This window comes from Ictidomys tridecemlineatus, chromosome 1 (assembly GCF_052094955.1).
Source record: "Ictidomys tridecemlineatus isolate mIctTri1 chromosome 1, mIctTri1.hap1, whole genome shotgun sequence".
Lineage (NCBI taxonomy): Eukaryota > Metazoa > Chordata > Mammalia > Rodentia > Sciuridae > Ictidomys > Ictidomys tridecemlineatus.
This window is the reverse complement of record NC_135477.1, coordinates 84394505-84416197: the sequence shown is the minus strand read 5'-3', so window position 1 is coordinate 84416197 and position 21693 is coordinate 84394505. Positions and strand designations below refer to the sequence as shown.

The window sequence follows — 21693 nt, the reverse complement described above, 5'->3', positions numbered from 1 at the left end:
TGTGAGCCACTCTAAATGTATGAATAGAGTGAAAAATTAAGAATTTGAAAGATCTTATTTAATGTTTCATCTAAGATGATAAAGAAAAGGAAGCCCAGAGAATGAAAGTTCTGTCCAGTCATCTCCACAGCAACCATTCTCCACCCTCCTGAGGATTAACATCAAGACCTTGAGAGACCAAGTCCCACCCGTTGACTCCTGCCAACTCGCCTTTCTTCCTTGTCATTTGGTGTCATACATATGGTGTCATCCACAGGGTTTCCATGGGTCATGAGCATTGAGCTCCTGGAATCTGAAGGCTCAGACACTTGTTCCCAGAGGCTTGGCTGTACACCAGCCTCACCCAGCAAGGAACCCAATGATCCTTCTGTCAAGCCCGAGGCATCTGCTCTGGCATCTTGGTCAAAGTCCAAAGACTGTAATTGTATTGTGCCACTTGTGAGGTCTCCTAGAGTTCCAATTAGGTAGTATTTATTTTCTGGCTAGAAAAGATTACACTGAACATTGCTCTGCACACTAAAATAAGGCGTCCAACCCAAGTGATAAAGGAGCATCTCAGTGTGACATGAAGCCACCATGAGGGCGGGGCAGGAGGCTTCATCTGTCAACTTGAAAGCTGCTAAATGTGCCTAAGGGGTTGCACTTGGGCTCTCCTGCACCATTACAAAGAAAAAAATATGCATACACTTTTACTTACTTTAAGTCGTTTCTAAAGGGGATGTCAGTAAAGAGAACTCCAGCCCCCTCTATCAGCTTTCTATCAAAGTATAACCCACACAAAGAATACAAAAACCAAATCCCATCTAATATAAAGTATGCGATCTCAATCTTACATAGCCTGTGACTTTTTATATACCAAGCTATGATAATGATAAACACATAAATGAGGGCTTTTCCTTTGCTTGAAGAGATTCTAACAGCCAAAGGTTTTATTTCATGCATGGAGCTACTTTAATAAACACGTGACAAAACAGTGAGATAAATCACATTCAAAAAATATTTGAAATGTCCATCCGTGAGTAAATAAAAAAAGGCTCCAGTTTTCAATGCCTAATATCATGTTATATTCAAATAATGACAAGACACACACACACACACAATGAAGAGAAAATCTCTAATAATTTATTGACCTTCAGTTTCACATTGTGAAAAAAAAATGTTTTACAAAACCTCAAAAATGTAGTAGTAGCAAACAAGTACATATGAACACGAACATTTTACTAACTTATACAGAGTTCTGTACGTGAACCACATATTCAATAGCCAAGAGAGGGATATTATGCAGCTCTAATCACTCTTATTCAGACAGGTGTCAAGCCCAGAGAAAAGGGGCTACACAATTATACCAGAAGTGGAAGGCTGCCCTTTGTTATCCGTTTCTACAGCAACCAGCTCACAAAATGAGAAGAACCTTCTCTGTCTTATGCCAAGGTTTTTGTATGTACTGTGCTGTGAATTGTATTTGCTTCAAAGTGTGGGACGTTTCACAGGGTGAGAATGGTCAAGTAGCGAGCACAAATGCCTACATCAATTCAAAGAGCAGGAGTCCAGAAAGTTCCCTGCAGGCTGGGGGCCCACCCTTACGGTGGCTCCCTCTGGCTCACACACAGTAATTAATGGAGGATTCAAGGACAGGCCCCAACTTTGAAACAGCTGCAGAAAATTCTTCCTGCTTTCAGAAGTCATGCAGTGACACACACATCTCTGGACAGATTTGCATCATAAACTACAGAGCTGTAACTGCTACAACAGATCAACACCGACTATGCCGCCAGAGTACAATTAGACATTTGCATCGCTTAGAACACATCTAGGAACCACGACTAGCTGCTGGACAGTAATGTGATTCTTTTATTCCAACAGCTCATTTATTTTATTTTGGTCCAACTAGAGCCCACTTATTCATGGCAAGGACGGACATGTACAATTAGTCTAAAGTACTGAGGTGGAGAGAAATGTTAAGGATTTTTCTGTCATTAGACAATGCAAACACACAATGTAAAAGGTTGTTATCAGCCTTAAACCCTATTTTCTAAAATACAGCAATGTGAGAAACATGGACCAAAGCAGACCGAGCTGCAAACTTTGGTCTTCCCCAGACACCTCTGAAGAAGCACCTACTCAAATCTAGCACTAAGAGCTACCACAGCACGTGTTTAGTAAACAAGCACTCCAACAAGCAAAGAAGGTATTCACAACTGATTCCCAACCAGCCTGGAAACCCTCTCCACAGGGCCACTGCTTACAATTCTTTGGTGTTTTGTGACCAAATGTGTCACTTTTGTATACCAAAGAGTTTTTTTCAACATTTACCTAAGGGTGGGCACTAATGTGTACACTGTACCCATGTGAATGTTTTCTGAAGAACTTCTAGCACTTGCTAAAGTCTACAGCAAGAACAGAGAACAATGAGTCCAGATCAAGCAAATGTGGTCAGTGAATTAATATACATTGTGACATTTTAGGTTGTTCCCATTAACTGTGGTTACACAACAAAGCATTCTTATAGGGTAATAAATAGATAAATAAATAAACTTTGGACAATGTCTTTACCTGTACCCTATATACAGAACTATTCCATAGAATTTTCCAGGACTGCAGGATATTACACAAAGAAAAAAAACCAAAAACTGCAAAACAATTTGGTCCTTTCCAAATTCCAGCAGCTGAGACTGATGTTGGGTAAATCAGATGGGAAGGAGAAAGGCAGAAAAAAGGACTCCTCCTTCATCTCATCAGCCACCAGCTTAACCATACCCCCCCTCCCCCGCCATGAAACCCCAGAAAAAGGTGGTGAATCTAAGAAAAGTGACCTCCATGATTTCTCTACCTCTGGGATGTTTCCATCTTATAATCCTTCCCTGTCTTAACATTTTAAAAATCCAGCCCACCCCCACCCACCCTCCAGTTATACTCCAAATCAAAACTCAAAAGTTTTTCATTTTTGTGCAGCAAAGCACATCCCAACAGCCACAAAATGTGCAAAACATACAACCATTCACACATCCATACACGTGAAGACAACTGTAAGCATTGTTTCAGCATGCAGGCATCAAACAATAAATAGCTAAATCTATAACAAACTTCTTAACAGCCAAGGGAAAGTTTAAAGTCACTTATAAATAGAAAAGAACATCTACCAAACAGCTACCAACAATGTCCCCATTGTTCAGAAATGTTCCTGGGGGAAGGAACAACCCCTTCGAGATTAACGGAGAGTCCAGCGCACCGGTCCTCATTCTTCAGCCAGCTCAGCCAGCTTCCCTCCTGGCCATGCTGAAGCTTTGAATCACCAACAGCTGCCGGTGTGGAGGCTTCAAGCTCACTCCTCAGAGAGAGGTGACAACCATTTCAAATTTTACACATAAATGGCGGAGCCCATGGAATCAAATGCTGAATGTGGTACAGCAAGGGAAAAGGTCCAGCTTTTCTCTCCCTTTCAGGGGCTGATTAACGCTGACATTAATCCACAATTACAGGACAAGGACTAGATCACAGGTTCAGTCATTCATATTTAAACCATGTGCTACTTGCACTGAGAATCCCACCCCCTCCCTCACCCCTTTCCTTCATGTCCAGTTAGAGCATTGACAAGGTGCAGTGGATGTTATTCGAGTCTTACAGCAACTTCTCCTCCTTTTGTTCTTTCTCTTCATTAAACTTGGCAGCTCCAAAGTAGAAATCTCCTATTGTCACACTGAGTGATGGAGGGAGCTAAAATGGGAGGAAAAGAAAACAAAACAAAAAAGGCATGAAAGATCTGTGTGATGCTATAGTTTTATGATTTTTGTTAGTAGCCATGAAATTTTTTAAAATTAAACTTGGGACACAGCTGGGCAATGTTGCTTCTTAACTGTATGTTCAGTAGGAACTGTGCAAAGATATCAGAAAGTACTTACCTTGAGGTGTATGTGTGTATGCATGCACTCTCAAATGGCTGGCCTGACAGTATCCAATATAGGACCCTCACTTCTGTGCTATTATCTATCTATGTATCTAATAGATAGATGATGTGATGGAGATACATAGATAGATATGTATCTATCTATTGGATATTGGAAACAGGATGGCAACTTAGATATCTATCTATCTATCTATCTATCTATTGGATATCTAAATTGCCATCCTGTTTCCAATAATCTTAAAATTTCTGATTAAAAAAAAGCCACTGTAAAGTGATCACTTGGGTATCAGAAGGAGATTCCTATGCAAACCCTCCATGGCCCATTTACCATAAAGGATTCCAAATTAAATTTATTCACCATATAGAAGACAGACATATTAATCCTCTTATTTAAATGCATCCCCACTATTCATTATGGCAGACATCAGTCTCGCTTCCTTTCACATGACAATGTACCAGGTCTCGACAGCCCAAGGCTGGAGTTTATTCTTGGAGTTCATTAGTCTACACTCAGAAGATGGAAGCACAGAATGCGGGTTCTATTATGAAGAGAATCCACCAACATCAAGTATGAATATAAACTCAAATTACCAAAACCATGAAGTCTGCATATTTCATAGGAGCTAGCATCTCCTCTCACTACTCACCCTGCCCATTTATTTCATTCTTATTTCATACAGGGAAGTTTTAAGTTTTGCAAAGGGCTTTCTAAAAGACTCACTCTATCTGTTCATAAAGCACACTTCCAGACTAGTTTAGGAATCTGTATTCCTATTACTATAACTCTTAAGTACAGACAAAGGGAATTCTGGAGGGACTGCTCATTAACTGCATTAAATCCTCCTCGCTTTGCTTTTGTGTGTTCAGAAGTCTGATTCATCTGATAGTTGTTTCTTTTGGCTGTTTCCTAACAGTGATCCAAGCCTTCAAGGCATTCCTTAGACTACAGTGTCATACCCCTCCCCCCACCTTCTTTTAACCTGTGTATCCACATTAAACCAAAAGAATGTATCTTGTAATAATATAAAATTTCAAGACATTGAATACTAGCACAGAAAAATAGAAAAAGTCCCCCCCCCCCCCAACACACAATACCCAGCCCATCCTCCATGAAAATCTAAGAGAGAAGAAACAAAGCAAATGGAAGTTCAAGTGCTGTCAGGTTGGGGCCAGGAGGCACCATGAAAATAGAGGATAATCAAAGTAATTTCCTTTTTGTCCCTCCCACCCACTGACAAAACAGCAGGAGACAGTTAAAACCTCCTTGGTGGATGAGCTTTTAGTCTAGGGAAGGTTTTTGTTAACACTGGATTAATTCACTTAGCACCTACATTTGGAGAGCAGAGGGATGAGGGCTTCAGCAGTTTCCGAGGATACCTACTGAGCACTCCTTCAAATCACTCCATCCAACTAAAACATTTTAACACTATCTTGTGTGTAATAAATTTAGAAATTTAAGTCTACATTCTCCCTGTCGGAAACTGAAAGAGTGGCTTTGATCAGGCACTTCTGACACCTTGTAAAAGCAGCAAACCTGGCCCTGTCAAATTCAGTTTTTATGTGCTTGTCTCACTGGTGGCACCAAGGGTGAAGAGGATGTTGTTTCACGTATAACCCTGCATTTTATTTGTTCTGTTTTCCAGGGCCCGGAAGCATGTGCTTAAGTTTAGATACCCAGGACAGGCTGAGTTCAAATGTTTGCCAATATATTCACTCTGGGCTGAAAAAGGAGGAACCAAATATGAAGAATAAAGATCAGAAACAGATAACAGTCAAAGAAACCTGATTTTCCCAACACACACACACACACACACACACACACACACACACACACGGAGCTGACTCCACTGCTGGGTCACAGAGCAAGGTCTAAATTGAAGAGAAAAAAGAAAACTAAGAGTACAGAACACTTAATATCTGCCAGGCACTGACCTAGGTATCCCTGTTGTCAATTCATCCAAGTTTGAACCGGGACAGGTCTTAGGGAATTATAGTCTCAAACCACTGATTTGACAGAGAAGCAATCTTAAGTCCACAAAGATCTAGAACTTAAAATTAGGACTAGAACCACATGTGGTCTTTCTTTCTGCCTCAGTTTCCATACCTTGCTCTAAGGATGCTAGCCAGTCCACCAATTACCTCCACAACAACAGGGAATTTTGTACAAATACAGCCAGTTCTGGACTAACACCTAGTTTAGTGCTGTTAATTGATGCTTTTGCCTAGGAGGTTCTTTAAACCTGCTTGAGGGTTGAGTCATGCATTCATATCTCAAATGAAATAACCTCTTGCAAAGCATTTGTTTGTTCAGGATTACTGAGATGCCAGCAAGGCTACAAAAACCAGTTTGGTATGGGATGCCATTAGCCCCAGTGCTGCCCAGAGGAGCTTTCTGATTGTTCCTGCTCCTTTCAAAGACTTTCATTTCAGAGAAATAAGGCATTACCAGGAGCCCTGTTAACTGTAACAGGCTGGAGGAGATAACTGAAGAATTGGGGGAAAAAAATAGAAAGATAAAATGTGAAAGTGAGGCCAATTTTAATGGTGTTTGTAAGTGAGCTGTAAGAAATGGGGAAAGAAAAAAAAAAAAAACAAGATGAAACCCCTCCTTGTTTAGCTTACAACTACCGTTAGATTCCCTTTTTTCCCCATGCTACATGAACATGCTAGAGAAAACAGAGCCCAAAACTGCAAAGTAATGAGTTACATTTTCCTTGTAGTTTCTCCAAATCGGTTATCTTTCCCTCTTGTTATTAGTAATAAGCCCATGAATCACCAAAACAAATCAACAAGTTCTGTGTGCTTTGTGCATAAGCCATTCCTGGGGCCAACCCTAAGAATGCTTAGCTGCAGAGCAACCATGAGCTTTTCGAACATTGAGCTGTGTGGGCCTATTAATTATGGGAGCCAAGAGAATAATATACTCTTAAGTACACAAGACAACCATTATGTACTCAGATATATGACACAGAACAAAACTTTTGTTAGCCTCAACAATAGGGTCAGCCTGACTGATTAACTCTGAAAAGATATAGTTAGGGGCAGTTTAGGTAGCTGGGTGTATCTGCACATCAAACATAATTGTACAATGTAGGTGCAACCAACCTTTCACAAGGACAAACCTAGATTCCCTTATGAAGTTAATAAATACCCTCAAGGTGGGGCTATACTTTGAGGAAAAGTTTTAAATATGCCAATAAATAATTCTGGAGAGAATAAACAAGGAACAAATTTGAGAAATGCATTTTCTTTAACCCTATTCAGTCCAGAATGGGTTTGAGGGAGTGGAATTTGAATATCAACCAAGTATCTTCTGGGATGACACTAACGTGAAGCTCAGGTTTATTAAATGGCAGTTTGTCATAATATACAAACACGTGCTCTGAAGTCAGACTGCCTGGGTTAATTTCTTTTTTCTTTTTTTAACATTTTTTTTTAGTTGTAGATGGATACAATATCTTTATTTATTTATTTTTATGTGGTGCTGAGGATCAAACCCAGTGCTTCACACATGTGAGGCAAGCGCTCAAGCACTGAGCTACAGCTCCAGGCCCTGGATTAATTCTTGACCAACGCTTCCACTTATTAGACTTTGGGCAACTTACTTAGCTTCTGCAGGAATCAGGTTTTTTCCTCTAGACATGAGGCTAGTAATAATATCCCATAGGGTTGCTGTGGGATCAAATGGGATGATTCATTTGAAACACACAGCATAAAGCAAGGCCTCAATAAACACTAGCTGGCATTATTAACAGAGGTCAAGTGTTCCCAACCTGGTGGAATATTAGCAAAGGAGAAAACTTTCTAAAAACACTGATGCCTAGGTCTCACCCCAGACCAGAAGAAACAATGTTTCTGGGACCCACAGTTTGTGAAAAGCTCTTTAGAAGATTCGCAGGCTCAGCGAAGGCTGAGAACCACTGACTTATGTTATAGGGAGTCAAGGCTGTGATCAACACAGGTATTTAAGTTCTGGAGGTGCAAAATCTTTCATTTTAATAGTTTCTGTAGTACTTCAATATAGGTTACATGGATTGTGTCTGACTCCATACTCTGAACTTAGACAACTAACCCTAATTAAATGCACACATCTCCAGCTGAACTTTTGTCTTACCTCATGCTTATTTAGGATGTTTAAGAAGGCAGATGTTTCCAGGTGCTGACAAAAGCAGTAGGAATCAGTGAGTATGGGACTGTGGTTATACTGTTCCACACGTCTAAAGTTGGATCGTAACAGTCCAAAGTCTTGCATCGCTGAATGCCAAAGTATCCTCCAACCACATAGAGTTTGTTTCCGGAGGCCACAGCATGGCAGCTCATGCGCTTTGCCGTCACGTCTCCCACCTTGGTCCACTGGTAAGTTTCACTATTGAATTTATAAGCAGAGCAGGCAGAGAACTCTGTATCTCCCCCCATAATAAAAATCTGGTTCCCCAGCACAGCTGCTGCTGTGTAACGCCAGGGCTGGGGACAGGTGGCCGGTACCGTCCACCTATTTTCACACTGATCATAACACTGAACCTTGGGGAGCTTGTCATGACTGACGCTGGTACCTCCGAAAGCAAACAATTTGAGCTTGGCACTCACTACGGCGGCATTGCTAACGCCTTCTCGAAGTGGTGCTACCATGGTCCATTTGTTGGTTGTGGGGTCATAGTGTTCGACTTGCTTTAGAGAGACTGAGGGGGAGGCTGGGAGGCAGCCAGTTGCAGCCGTGTGCCCCCCAACCACATACAGGCAGTGCTTCAGTTCAGCAGAGCCATGGCCAAACCTGGCCACCAGCATGGGGGCAGCTTTGGACCACTCCTCATGCAGGGTATCATAAACCCAGACATCTTTTGAGACACCATTTTCAGACCCCCGCCCTCCAGTAATGTACACTTTGCAGCCAATCGCACATGCACTGAACTCTTTTCTAGGGCTGGGAATGTCGGCCTTGGGAATGATTTGTTTGGCCTTCTGATCTACCAGATACAGCTTGTCACACATGAAAGTCTGTCCTCCCAGGAGGAAGAGGGCATGGCCAGTTTTCCGAGGCCGGGCACAGAGGCTGGTCACCACGCCATCATTCTGCAGGATTTTCAGTTTGCACCTGATGGCCTCTTCCACGATCTCCTTACTCTTCCTCTGCTTGGTGATGAGTTCTTCCATGGCTACGTTCTCCATGAGGTAGATAGCTGGCAGGAGTGCCAGCCTCACCGTCTGCAACAGCTCTGGGAGGTAGCAATAGCGCTTTTTCAGGTCGTAACTGATCCAGTTAATTGCAGACTCATATACGAGCCTTTCATCTTCAGTCTCGAGCTCTTCGCTGGACAAGAGCTGTACTACCATGTCCTGGGGCAGCTGAAGGAAATCTTCATTCTTCCTGATGGTCTGGAAGTTGCTGAGACACATTCTCCAGGATAGTTCATACAGCTTGGTGCACTGGTGCGCATCGGACAGCAGCAGCATGCCCAGGCAGTTGGTGGGATGCAGGTTCTTTTCCAGGAATTCAGCACATGCATCCCGGATATCTTGAAACTCCAGCATATCACCAGCTTCCAGGAGCGATTCTGCATTTTCTTCATTGATGATCACCCGGGAGGAGTATGCATAATCAAGAAGCAGCTCCAAGACTTCAGGGTGGATGGAATTGTCAAAGTTGACCTCACTATCCTGGCTCTCTTTCAGGCCACCACTGAACATGGCCTCAAAGTAGCGGCTACACGCAGCCAGCACTGCCCGGTGACAAGGAAAAGTCCTGTTTCCTGCATGGAGAAGGACATCGGTAAAGAGACGCTGCTGACGTAAAAGGTTCAGGTGAGTGAGGACACTGTCAGCATAGGAAGACTTATGAAACAGATAGATGTTAATGGAGCCGCTGCTGGCCCTGGACTTGCGGTTCTCATGAACGCTGACTGACATTTTGTTTCCACTCCTAAAAACAAAACAAAACAAAAACAAAATTATTGAACAACATGTTCCTGATGTTCCCAGCAGCAGACCAAAAGCAACAATTGTTTTGGACAAAGAAAACAACACTTTGTTGTTAACCCTGCTGCCATTCTGAATAAAGGTATAGCCATTCCAAAACAAAGCCAGAGACAACTACCTGGAAGGAAAGGAAAGGAATTCACTGTCATCCTATTGAGCTGTTTAAACTATACACTGTTTAAAAAAAAAAAAAAGTTCACTGCCTACAAGCAGGTTCATCTTGGAAAACCTGATTGCCAACTTCGAGGATATTGAAGTCCTTGAGAATGTAAGTCAGCAAAGCCAAGGGGAGCAGGTCTCATTCTCAGCTCCTGTGCCAGTCCAGCTGATTCACTGAAGGCCACTTAAAATGCCAAGCCTCCTGCTCTCGTAAAGCCAGGACAGGCACCAGCTGTAATGCCCTATGCAACATAAAACCATGTGTTTAAAAAAAAAAAAACCTACTAATTAATTCCATTAAGAATTCCTTTGGTAAGATCCAAACTCTGCATATACAGTAAATGCCCAACTTCTACAATTTAAATGTTAACAGATGCTGGGCATGTAGCTCAATGGTAGAGCACTTGCCTAACACGGCCCTGGGTTCGAATCCTAGTACTATAAAAATAAATAAACAATAATATATTTCTAGCCAGACAGTTCTACTGCTACAGAGGTTCTAAATATACCAACATACACAACCATATATTGATCAAAAGCTTTACTGAAAGCACAGAATAGATTCTGGCCACAATCATCACCCATCTTTTATGCTCTAGACAGTTTTCAAAAGGAGGATTTGGCACCAAAAAAAGGAAGAATTATAAAGGAGCATATACTCATGCTTTTTTTTTTTTTTTTTTGGTTCTTCCTACTACTCTGTACCAACTCTTGGAAAACCAGTCACAAGAACAAAGGAGGCATCTACCTCCTCTTGTGATTAAACAGTACCTCACCAGGACTGTTCTTATGTACCTGCAATTGCTGGCACCTGCATATAGGGAGTTCAAAATGCATGTACTATTTATTTAAATTTAAATAAAAATACACAGGTTCCTGTGTGTGGGCACGAGCGCACATGTGCACGCGCAGGCACATACACCATTAAGTGGATATGTATTTTGCCAGCTCTCATTCATTTAGGGCCACCCTAAAATTTATTTACTAACTAAAGTGCTTTCCGAGGTATCTATTTAAATTAATACAGAATCTAATGCTATCTTTTGACTTTCTGCCATATGGGAAGTGTTGGGTAAAGTTATGTTAAATTCCTATTATCCATCTTTGAAAACTGAACTCCCCCACCCTTGTGCTTTTTATATTACCCTTCTATTACTTCAAAGGAATAAAGCCCTTTAAGAACCTGCCTGTCCAAGGATTCCTGAGGAAGTTGTTTATACCCAGAGGGTAAACTGTGAGGTTAGTTACAGTATCTCTTCCAAGCAGAACAGCCAGTCCTTACAGCACAGCTGAAGCAGTCTGTTTTTCCTTCAACCATTCAGATATTTATTTTTTTAAATTTATATTCCAGGAATTGTTAACAGATACACATGAATGAATGATTTACCAGATCCACGGACAAAAATACTAAACTGCTCTTCCACGGCCAGGTGCGAGACAGCACAGAAAAACAACAAAGGCAGGTGCCCTATGGCTTTGACACTCAGACCACATATTATTAGGTGATGTAACTTGTTTGCAGTAATATTTGGAATGTTACCTTTCATTATGAGTAAACATGGCTTAGTGGAAGAAAGTAACAAAGTCCTAGAACTCCGATGTTAGGAAGACTTTGAAAAACATCAAGAAATGACTAGGGATATGAAAAATGGAGAGCAGCCAAGCATCACTCCAAACTCCAGCTAAGCCTCTACCTTCTAGTCCATTTTTAGGAATGCTCAGGGCTCTGGAGAATGACCAATAGATCCTCTGTGAATGTCCCAGGATTCTGAAGTATTCAGATATGTCTGAACCCAAACTTCAAAAGATTGTCTAAACATTCCTATGAAGCTGCTTCCAGACTCCCTGTAAGCAGGTCCACAAGCATTTAAATGCTTTGGACACTTGAGTTGGGAATCCTGCTGGGCCCTGAACATGAAATTGGTGTGGTGTAAAACATTTCAGAACCAGGTGTACATTTAAGAAAACAGTTTGTCTAGAAGACTTTAGGATACAGGATGGGCATCTCTTTGCATCCTGTGTTTATTAGGCTGCTCTATAAGCCAGGAGGAAGAAACTACCCTGTCATCTTGGATACCATCCAATTGAAAAAACATGTCACTGTCAAAATCTAACATTCTTGCAGCAATGTATGATTGAAATAAAAGGTACACTTGAAGACCCAAGAGAAACCATTTGCTTTCTGGTTTAGAATTATTCAAACATCAAAATATCAGGGGAAATCATTTATACAGTCACTAAACACACCTTCAACATGAAATGAATCATTCTTCTGGCACTTTTTAAGCCCCCAGAGACATAATATTTGCATGCCAAAGAAGTGGCCAAGAAAATGCACACATATACTTAACCTGCATCTACAAAGAAGACAGAGAAAAGGGCTGCTATTACTGTGAACATCAAAAGGGCTTCCAGTTACAATAACTTCACTTCACTCTATGCTCACACAGGAGCTCTACATCTAATATTCAGCCCCTCTAACGTCTCTCCAGGTTTAAAACTGATCTCAAACCTATCAAAGCAGAAATAGGCAGATGTTCTCAAGAATTCACATTATTGATAACAAAAGATTTCGTGATGTTCCATTTTAACAAAAATATATGTTTTACCATATAATCCCCTATAGCAGTTACAACTCTATTTAACACGCTGGCCATGCCGGTGAGGATGACACCACATAGCATGTGTCGAACAAGCTCAATGTTTCATCTCCACCCAGCCCACCAATTCCTATCCTTTGAAAATAATGTTACACTGGAAGCCAAAAGCTTGCATGATAGATTTTCAGAAACCAGTTTTCATTCATTTCCCATAGACGTTTGGCCGCAATGAAGTGCCCGCAGGAGTGTCTGAGCGTGGCCCCAATTCTCCGGAGAGCCGGTAGCATGCAACGTGGGCCAACGACCCCAGGCGCTGAACCCTGAACGCTGCAGGGAGCCAGGCTGGTAACATCCGGCCCCGGCTCCTCCCGCGGCTTGCCCGGGCATTGCGCGGCGGAGGGCAGGCGGGTCGGCTTTCCAGTTAAGTCCAGCTCCCGCTTCCAGTGCTAGGACAGGGACGGACACCCAGTTCTCCACCCGGGGAACAGCTTCTCACCAGCCTAAATGGGAACTCAGGGCGGCCCGACGCACGCTCACCCTTGGGAACGCACCCCCGCAACCCCAGCGGCCACTGAAACCCACCCGCTAGCAACAGGTTCGGGACAGTGGGGAAAACTTACAGCAGTGGTGACTGGCCTCCGCAAACAACTGGCTGGGTTCTTGCCTCGGTCTCAGGGGTGGAGACGACGAAGCGGGCGACTCAGTCCCGGGAAGCAGTGGCGACAGCCCGGGTGAAAGAAGGGCGCATGGGGCGCCGGCGAGAGAGGGGACCGCGCCTGGAGCACAGGCTCAGGGCCGGCTAACCGCTGGCGGTTCGCCTCGGTCTCACGGTCTCCTAGCCGTGGACCGTGCGCGCGGGATCCGCAGAGCGTCTCCCCGAACGCGTCTCGAGAGGGGAGAGCGAGCCTGCGGCGCCTGCCGCAGAAGAAGGCGGGCTGTGGACTCTGGGGGAGGGAGCTAGGAAGCGCTGTGAGCGCCGGCGGCCGCCTGGCGTCTGGACCCGGTCTCCACAGCGCCACAGCCACGCCACCTCTACTCTGGCTGCCGGAGCAGTCTGCGCCCCGGAGCCGCGCGCCGGGCTATAAGAGGCGCAGCGGGGAGGGGAGGGGAGGGGGCGCGTATGCAAAGAGACTGACACCAAGGGAGGGAGGGAGGAAGAACGCGGCCCCAGAAGTAGAGGGAGGACGTTGAGAAGGAGGAGGAGAGGAGCTGGTGAAGAGCGCGTAGGGGGAGTTAATCGGTGGAGGAAGCGGGGGAGGGGTGCTGAGAGTGCAGTGAGACAAAGCGGGCAGACGATCTCAGCCACTGGCAGCTGCAACCCTTAGGGACCGAGAGTAAAATAAGTTTTCCCGGGTTGAAGTGTCTGCGCCTCTCTAGGCCAGCCTAATTTATGAATAGCCCCGGAGCTGAGGGAGGGACCCAAGGTAGCAGAGCGCCGCCCGGGGCTGTGGTCTCCGTGGCTCCGGAGCCCACGAGTTGTTCAAGAAAGGGTGGCCAGGGGTGAGCTGGGTGTCCACAGCACGCGATCTGGGGGCGCATAGTCAGTGCGCTGGGATAGACACCCGAGGAGCGGTCAGTGGCAAGGGAAGGGGCACAAATCGGGACACTGGGGACACGACAGGTAGGACAAGACGGAACGTAGGGTTTCTCGCTGGCAAGGAGCCAGCTAGACTGGAGATTGAGGAGTTTCCCTGCGTTCTCCCTCCCCGTTCCCGACGGGTGGAGCCCTCGGCCGGACTCTGCTCGATACCCGGCAGCAGCAGCCCTGGTGCTGTCCGGCCGGCGCGCACCACGTGCTTCGCAACCAATAGCCGCGGCCGCTTGATTCAAAGCGAACTCAAAAGAAGCGGCCACGCCGCCTTTCTCCGTAGCGATAAAGTCTCAATCACTCTCTCAGACCTGGCCCTTCCTCTCAGACCTGGCCCTTCCTGGGTTTTTTGTTGTTGGTGATGGTTTGTTTGTTTGTTGTTGTTTATGGTATTGTGGTGTTTAGAGGTCATTAAAGAAATGGCCCAGCACGCACACATTTAATATCCTCAGTGGCAGGCAGAAAGGAAGAATATACGAAAAATAATCTCGCGTGGAGATCTGTATTCATGAATCCCATTTCTCACCTTTGTACTAAGTGGTTGTCTTCCCTCTGGGAGCTAAAACTTAGTTTGTTTGATTTTTATTCGGTATTTGGGATAAAGTTTATCACCTGTTGTCCGGGAAATGTGAATTACCTGGCTCCAGGTCATTCAACCACTCAGCAGTAGCCCAGCCCTGCGGTTCCAGTGAGTTTACTCTGTCCTTCCATCAACCCCCAGTCTTTGTCCCCAGTTTTCTTTAAGATTCTAAGCTCAGAAATGGTTTAAACGGGCTAAGGAGGCTCCAAACAGCGCTTCCAGAGACCACAAACTGCTGAAACCAAGACTCCTAGTTCTTTTTTTCTAGTTCCACTTATCTTCCTTACCTCCTGGTAATTCTTGCTGTGAAATTTCCCTCCTTGCAAACAAAGAAAGACAGTGCCCTCTGAAGTCCTTTGTTAGCATTAACTCATCAGCCTCACTAAGAGCCTTTAAAAATCTGCTTCCTATTTTAATTTTTAATGCAGAATATTGGCTCAAGGGTGCTTGACAAAGCCAGAAAGGTGATTGATTCAAGGTGGGAACCAGGTGTAGAGGGTCTGCCAGAGTAGAGGTTTAGAGATGAGTACCAGCAGGCATATAGCTTAGTTCCTTAAAGAGACAAAGACCAACTCAGCAAAGACCAAAGAGATAGAAACACTGTAGACACCAGAAATAGGTGCTGAAAAGATGGGAGGCGGGAATGTGTAGCTATTGTATGTATTTTATAGCTTGTGGTAAGGTATGGGTGGAGCCGATAGAGGCAGATTCCCTTGTACCTTCTAGACACCTCCATCAGGCCTTTGTCTGGACTGTATGTCAAAGGCAAATATTGGTGTTGAAGACCATGTGTTAATGTCTTCCAGCGAGGGAAACATTTTAAGAGGTTAACACTTTTTCTCATTAAGGAGAGATAACGCCCTTTTTACTCCATTCACTTACCAAATCTACCCAGAACTGTCCTGGATGATCCTGTCTTGAAATGGTGTACATATGTAGCTCAGTAGGTTGTCTAGGGGTTTTGCCCCAGGAACTATCACGCCAGAAGCCACCACGCTAGAGACAGGTAATCTGTTTCTGCTAAGCAGACATGACTGAGAGAGGAATGAAATATCTGACCATTGTGTCATCAAGCATCAACCATTTTACAGTGTCTTTTCTACCTAATGTTGCTATTATTTATGTGTCAAGAAAGTGGGGGGGTGAGTTACAGACTGGAAAATCCTGAAATGTATTCAATGACCATATACATTTGTTTCATCTGACTCAGGGAGGTTAGCAACAGAAGATAAAGACATTAGTTAATGTAGGTTGTAAAAACTGGAAACAACTTCCTGCTGAAAGACATAGGAACTAAACTTAGTTTTTAGGAAAGCATGTGTGCTGCTGATGACCTTCTACTAACTGTACACCAACTTGCTTGAACCAATGTATGAAGAGTCTTTGGGCCACTGGATTAATGTTTATCTTGTGGCTAAAAGTGATTTTCAAGTTAGTATAATTATGACAATAGTAACTCAAAATATAATTTTTACAGCATCTCCAAGCCAGTCCTAAAGATAATTCTTATCACTCTATTCACACGAAGAAAAGGTGAGTAAGTCTTGTACCTGTACAGGAAGAAAGCTTGAACCGGACTGTAATTAAACTGGACAATAGTCATAGATAGCTAAGTCACAGACAACTCAGGAAATTCAGCCCATTCTGTATTGTACAATAGCCAGCACTTTACTCAAGATATCAGGCCAGTCCATAGGCCCCTGGGAACCTGTCTTTGCCTCTGCTTGTGACACCAAACCAAGGTCTCATTTTTTTAATGCTATTAGGAAGCTGTGCCCAAGGCTTTGGCCTTGTTATCTCCTTTAACAACGTTATTTTGTTAGGCTGCAAAATAAGCAGCATGGGGTTAAATGTATTAGCTGCCTTCAAACCTAATTTATCTTCATTCCTTCCTAATTTACACCCAGGCTGAATTAATGAGAATGATTTAATTAACACAGTGTGATCACGGTACCAGGGACTAGGACAGCTCAGGGGATTAGACCAAATAGTGGGCCAAGCAGCTGCCATCCTGCCTCCTGCCACCGCCCAAAGCCCCACCCAAATTTCCAACATGTTCCCTGCTGGTAATCCAAAAGTGTCCTCTTTGTTCTTTGATCCACTTCTTCTGAGGAAGATGGCCCAGCTTTTTTGTGTACTGCTTGCTTGATAGTGTTCATAGCCATGTCTGGTAGACTCAGCGTGGCATAGGGCCAGTGTCTGCCCAAGGTTTTGTTTGTTTGTTTGTTTTTGTTTTTGTTTTTTTGTACTGGGAATCAAACCCAGGCACGTTCTACCACTGAGCTACATCCACGGCCCTTTTTATTTTTTATTTGGAGAGAGTCTTGCTAAGTTGCCTTGGGCCTGGCTCCGTTTCCGAGGGTGGCCTCAAACTTGTGATCCTCATGCCTCAGCCTCCAGACTCACTGGGATTCCAAGTATGCATCACCTTGTCCAGATGACCAAAGATTGTACTCCTAGGACTTCCATCATGTCAGATTCATTTGGGGAAGTGGACCCCCAGCCAGGAATGACATCTCCTGGCCACACACATATTCCGGAATCAACACCTCTGAGAGGGAGGGAAAGAGTATGAGTAGAAGGAGAAGTTGAACTGGGATATAACTTGCTAAGGCTTCAGCCAGCCCCACAAGGACCTCTGGAACTGAAATTACCCTGCGGAGTTGTCCCCTGTCTCATCAGAGAGGTGAGAAGGCTAAACTTTCATAAGGGCTGTATTAACCAGTTTCTGAAAGCAGGCTGCCCAGGGAAGGGACCACCGGCCTTGGGCAGAGTGGCACTTTTTTTGCAGAAGCTGTTCTGAAGACTAACAGCCAAGCCTTCTGTCATCATTATCCTTACCTGCTAGAAAAATCACTCTGTCCTTCATTCTTGAAGGAGGACCTGAGGGGGCTCAGCACAGAGCTCAGATCAACACTTCACCCTATCAGACACAAAAACCTAGGAAATTGTATCAGTAACTCTCTTATTTTTCAAAAGAAAGCAGAGGGTGAGGAGTATCTATCTACCTGGCTTTTTATCAGTGAGGCAAAGAGAAGGGAAAGGTCATCAATACAAGAAGTTATCTGCATTTTATAAGTCAGTAATCAAGTTTTTTCCACTCGGGAAGAACAAAAGGTCTAAATTAACAGTAAATGTTCTTAATTTTGATTTGCCATCTTCTGCATTTATGGTTTTTTAAAGACTGTTGTGTTTGTGTTGATAATCTGTTGTGATAAAGGTAGAAAGTATTCTTTCAGATTGCATCCACATTGATTTGGTCATGTTTTAAAATTTCAGTTGCTTCCTACATCCATTATAGGTGCCAACTTATGGGTACTTTCAGAATTAAATTTGATTCCAGTATGCTTTTGCATTTCAAATTCCAGTTGCTCATTGCTGCTATATATGAATACAACTGATTTTTCTATTATGATGGTTAATGGGAAGTTTTGTGTGAAATTCTTTGTTTTTCAAGTACTAAGCTCCACTGTTCACATTGCCCTCCTCTATTAAAGGCTGTTATAGTTGGGAAATTCATTCTTCCTTTGAGACCCCCTCACCTTCTACAGCCTCAAGTGACATTTCAAAGGGTAGACAGTTTATTGGCTGCTAACGGGACTGCAGAGGAACACATTTGAGTCACTTTTCCCTGGTATTACTCTATAAAGTGTGGTCATTAGTAAATCAAGTGATCTAGACTGGTTGTTATTTCTACTCCAGACCCTTTAAGACAATGCTCTTCACACCCTGTTGTGGGTTTTAAATTTTAGAGGCAGGATTTTAAAACAGTATTTATTATTTTTCTGATTACAAAAGCAAATGCATGGTAGAGGTTTGGAAAATTACAGGAAAGCAAAAGAAAAACCCTAACTTACCACTTGGAGATAATGACACCAAGTATTTAAGTTCCAGTTTTTCTTCGCCTGCATGGTATTTTATTTTTAGTGGTTAAGTGGTTGAGGGAAGAAACTCTAGAACTGAGCTTGAATTCCAGTTTCCATATTTACTAGCTGGGTGTCTGGGGGTAAGTACTGTAAATTCTTGATACCTTAAGCTACAATGGGGGGTAATAACAATGTGGGGATACCTGGAAAGAAGGTTGTTTTGCAGATTAAATATATAACAGTAGTACTTGGCTTGTGGTAAGCCCTCTATAATGCTTTCTTTTATGATTCCTTAGTAAACTGTTTAAGAATAATGATATTCCTGAACCTATATATATTTCCAGTAACTTTCCTAAAGATCTAAAATTCTTATCAAATTCTTATTCTACTTCTGTTTAGTAGCACTGGGTGAGAGGATACGTTCATGATTTGAATGAACTTATCTGTCTCCTATAGGGGTTCTGTGAGTCTCTCCTCTTCCTGCACACCCAGGAAGCTAACAGCTTGTATCATACAAGCTCAAAGTCATGGGGTCTGCCTTTGCCTCCATCTTTTATGGATACTGTCTTCTCATTTTGAACGGGTCTGATATTGAATGGATCTGAAATTGATGGTGGAAAAATAGTTCTTCACTCTTTATTACCTTAAAAAACAAAACTGCTGTAAAGGGAAAAGTATTTAAGAAACCACATGTTTAAAAAGAAAGCAGCTAGCTATATTTAGAAGAGGGCAGTCCTGCCCAAACAGAGCATATATATGAAATATAGGCGCCACTCCTGTTCTGATGATCTTGCAGGGTGTGCGTGGTAAAAGCTCACCTGCACCTATCAGAATCACACCAGGCCTCTGAGGGTGTGGCCTTGGGTAGGCTGGGGGAATCTTGAACTATTTTTCCCTAATCTTTTGAGTGCCCCAAGGCTCCTGGATCTAAACTCTTAATTTGTTGTAAGTAATTACATTCAAGAATTGACCGTTGTTCCAAGCAATGAAAATGAAGGTTTTGTTTGGCCTGCATGCTCTGCTTCCAAGGCAAGATGCCAAGTCTCTGAGCAGGTCTGGGCATGAAGAAGGGACCAGAAGAAGGGACCTTTGTGGTCCAAGAGCTTGTACCTTTGAACAACTATTAAAAGAATTTATGGCAGTCTATGAGCACAAACCTTCCTCAATGCAGCCTCAGATGGAACTGAAATCAGGAGGCTGCAAATTAACATGAATTTAATGAAGAAAGAATGAAAGAGGGGATGCTGATAAACGTGACGTTTTAAGATTCCCACAAGTGTTTCTCCTCATGATGTTGAAAATACAACATAAGCAAATATAGAATCATACATGCAAGCATAAGTTTCTCGGAGCCTTACGAGTAACTTTAAAGTTTTCTGTAAATTCCTCTATCAAAGGTGGAAAATTGGCTATTTCCTTATCTGATGATATTTGGATATACTTAAATAGCAGGAGGAAATGGGATCTTTTAAAAGTTAAGTGTATTCAAATAGTTTTGCCAGTTTTCATATCCACGATTATCTGTGAAGTTGTAGTTTTATTCATACATTCATTTATTTAGCCAATTAGTCACTCATTAATACATGGTGCAGGAAATATTTCTCAGTTCCATGAGGCTTTTTCCAGCCTTCCACTGTGATTTTACAGCATGTAGGCTTGGCTTGCCATCCGTGTACTTGTATTTGCATTTTGAACGTGTTTCCTTCTAACTCTGAAACTATGGAAAGAAATCATATATAGGGAAATTTGAGAGGAATGAAAGGGAAAAGAACATAAACATAGAAAGAGCTCAATTTCTGTCACTCTTATTAGGCTGTTAGTCTCCAAGAGAGCCTTGGGATCCCAGACCGCCTGGGCTGTGAACTGGTCCTCTTCAATGACCATTTTTCATGCACGGATTATAAATAAACCCATTATTGCCTCATTAAAAATTGGCTTGTTAAAAATGGTAAAGTGGCTCATAGTCCCACTGGCCAAGAAAGGAAAAGGCAGAACTCATGGGCAGAAGGAACAGGGCTCAACGTGGCTCACTCCTTGTTCTTAACAAAGGCTGCTGTTTTCAAGAGGTTCCCAGGTTTGCAAAGTAGGAGGAAACAGCCCGGGGTCCCCCAAATTCCATCAATTCCTTTTATACCTTTTCTGAGACACTCGTGATGCTGAAAATGAGCAGAAATACCACGGTATGTTCTTATTTTCAGACAGTGATTTTCCAGGCAGAACCTCCATCAATTTCATCTGAATATATTTTCTCTGTCAAGTTTGTCTATTTTTGAAATTCCATATGTAATTTTCCATGGCTTAACAGAATATAAACCATTTGTCATGTCACATCACAATTTTTTTTTTGCATAGTCCTGTTACAGACTAAAGTTTGCTTTTATTTATTTTTTTCCTTTTTCTTTTTCTGTGCTAGTCATCTAAGAAATGAAACTGTCACCCAACAAAGCCAGGAATGGGACACAAATGCAGACACTCTTGCGACAACAGTGCAGATTTTGGGTGAGGTAACAGTGCCCTCTTCTGGCTACAATGAAGAATCAACTAAGAAGAGTGAACAATGCTGTGCAAATCTTTCTGTTTTGAAAAAGCTACTCTTTTGTTGTTGTTGTTGTTGTTGTTGTTGTTGTTGTTGTTGTTGTTTTTGCCCTCAGAACTCTACATCTAAATGAGCAATGGGAAATGTAATCTGGGTCTGGCCGGTCTGCAATGGATGGCCAGTCTTACAATGATCCTCTGCCCTATATCTAGGTCATGTCTCCTTGACACAAACAGCAATTCCCAGTCATCCCAATGTTGCTGCCCCTTCTGCACACAATGCTAATATAAGTTGTTCTGAAAGCCGCTGGGTGTTAATGACAACTAGACCTTGATAGTTATATAGTCTCATCATGTACTAAGACTTTATATGCCCATTTTATTTAATTCTCACAACAACTCTAAAACACTAAATTCCCATTATGTGAAAACAGAACATAAGTGGTTTTTACCCCCACAAAATGTGAGTTCTTTTTTTTTTTTTTTTT

The 21693-nt window shown here is 42.8% G+C and overlaps 1 protein-coding gene and 1 long non-coding RNA gene across 2 annotated transcripts; one reads left to right on the top strand and one right to left on the bottom strand.

Annotated features, from left to right (window-relative positions):
- Positions 1-1100: 1100 nt before the first annotated feature.
- Enc1 (ectodermal-neural cortex 1) lies at positions 1101-13739 on the bottom strand. The gene is made up of 3 exons (XM_005328953.5): positions 13257-13739; positions 8019-9821; positions 1101-3714 (listed from the first exon to the last, which is right to left on the bottom strand). Exon 2 carries the CDS (start codon positions 9806-9808, stop codon positions 8039-8041), a length of 1770 nt encoding a protein of 589 aa, XP_005329010.1. The 5' UTR covers positions 9809-9821; positions 13257-13739; the 3' UTR covers positions 1101-3714; positions 8019-8038.
- On the top strand, positions 13022-21273 carry LOC144376303 (uncharacterized). Its single transcript, XR_013436609.1, has 2 exons — positions 13022-13231; positions 21084-21273. It is a non-coding gene; the product is annotated as an uncharacterized LOC144376303 (long non-coding RNA).
- Positions 21274-21693: the final 420 nt, after the last annotated feature.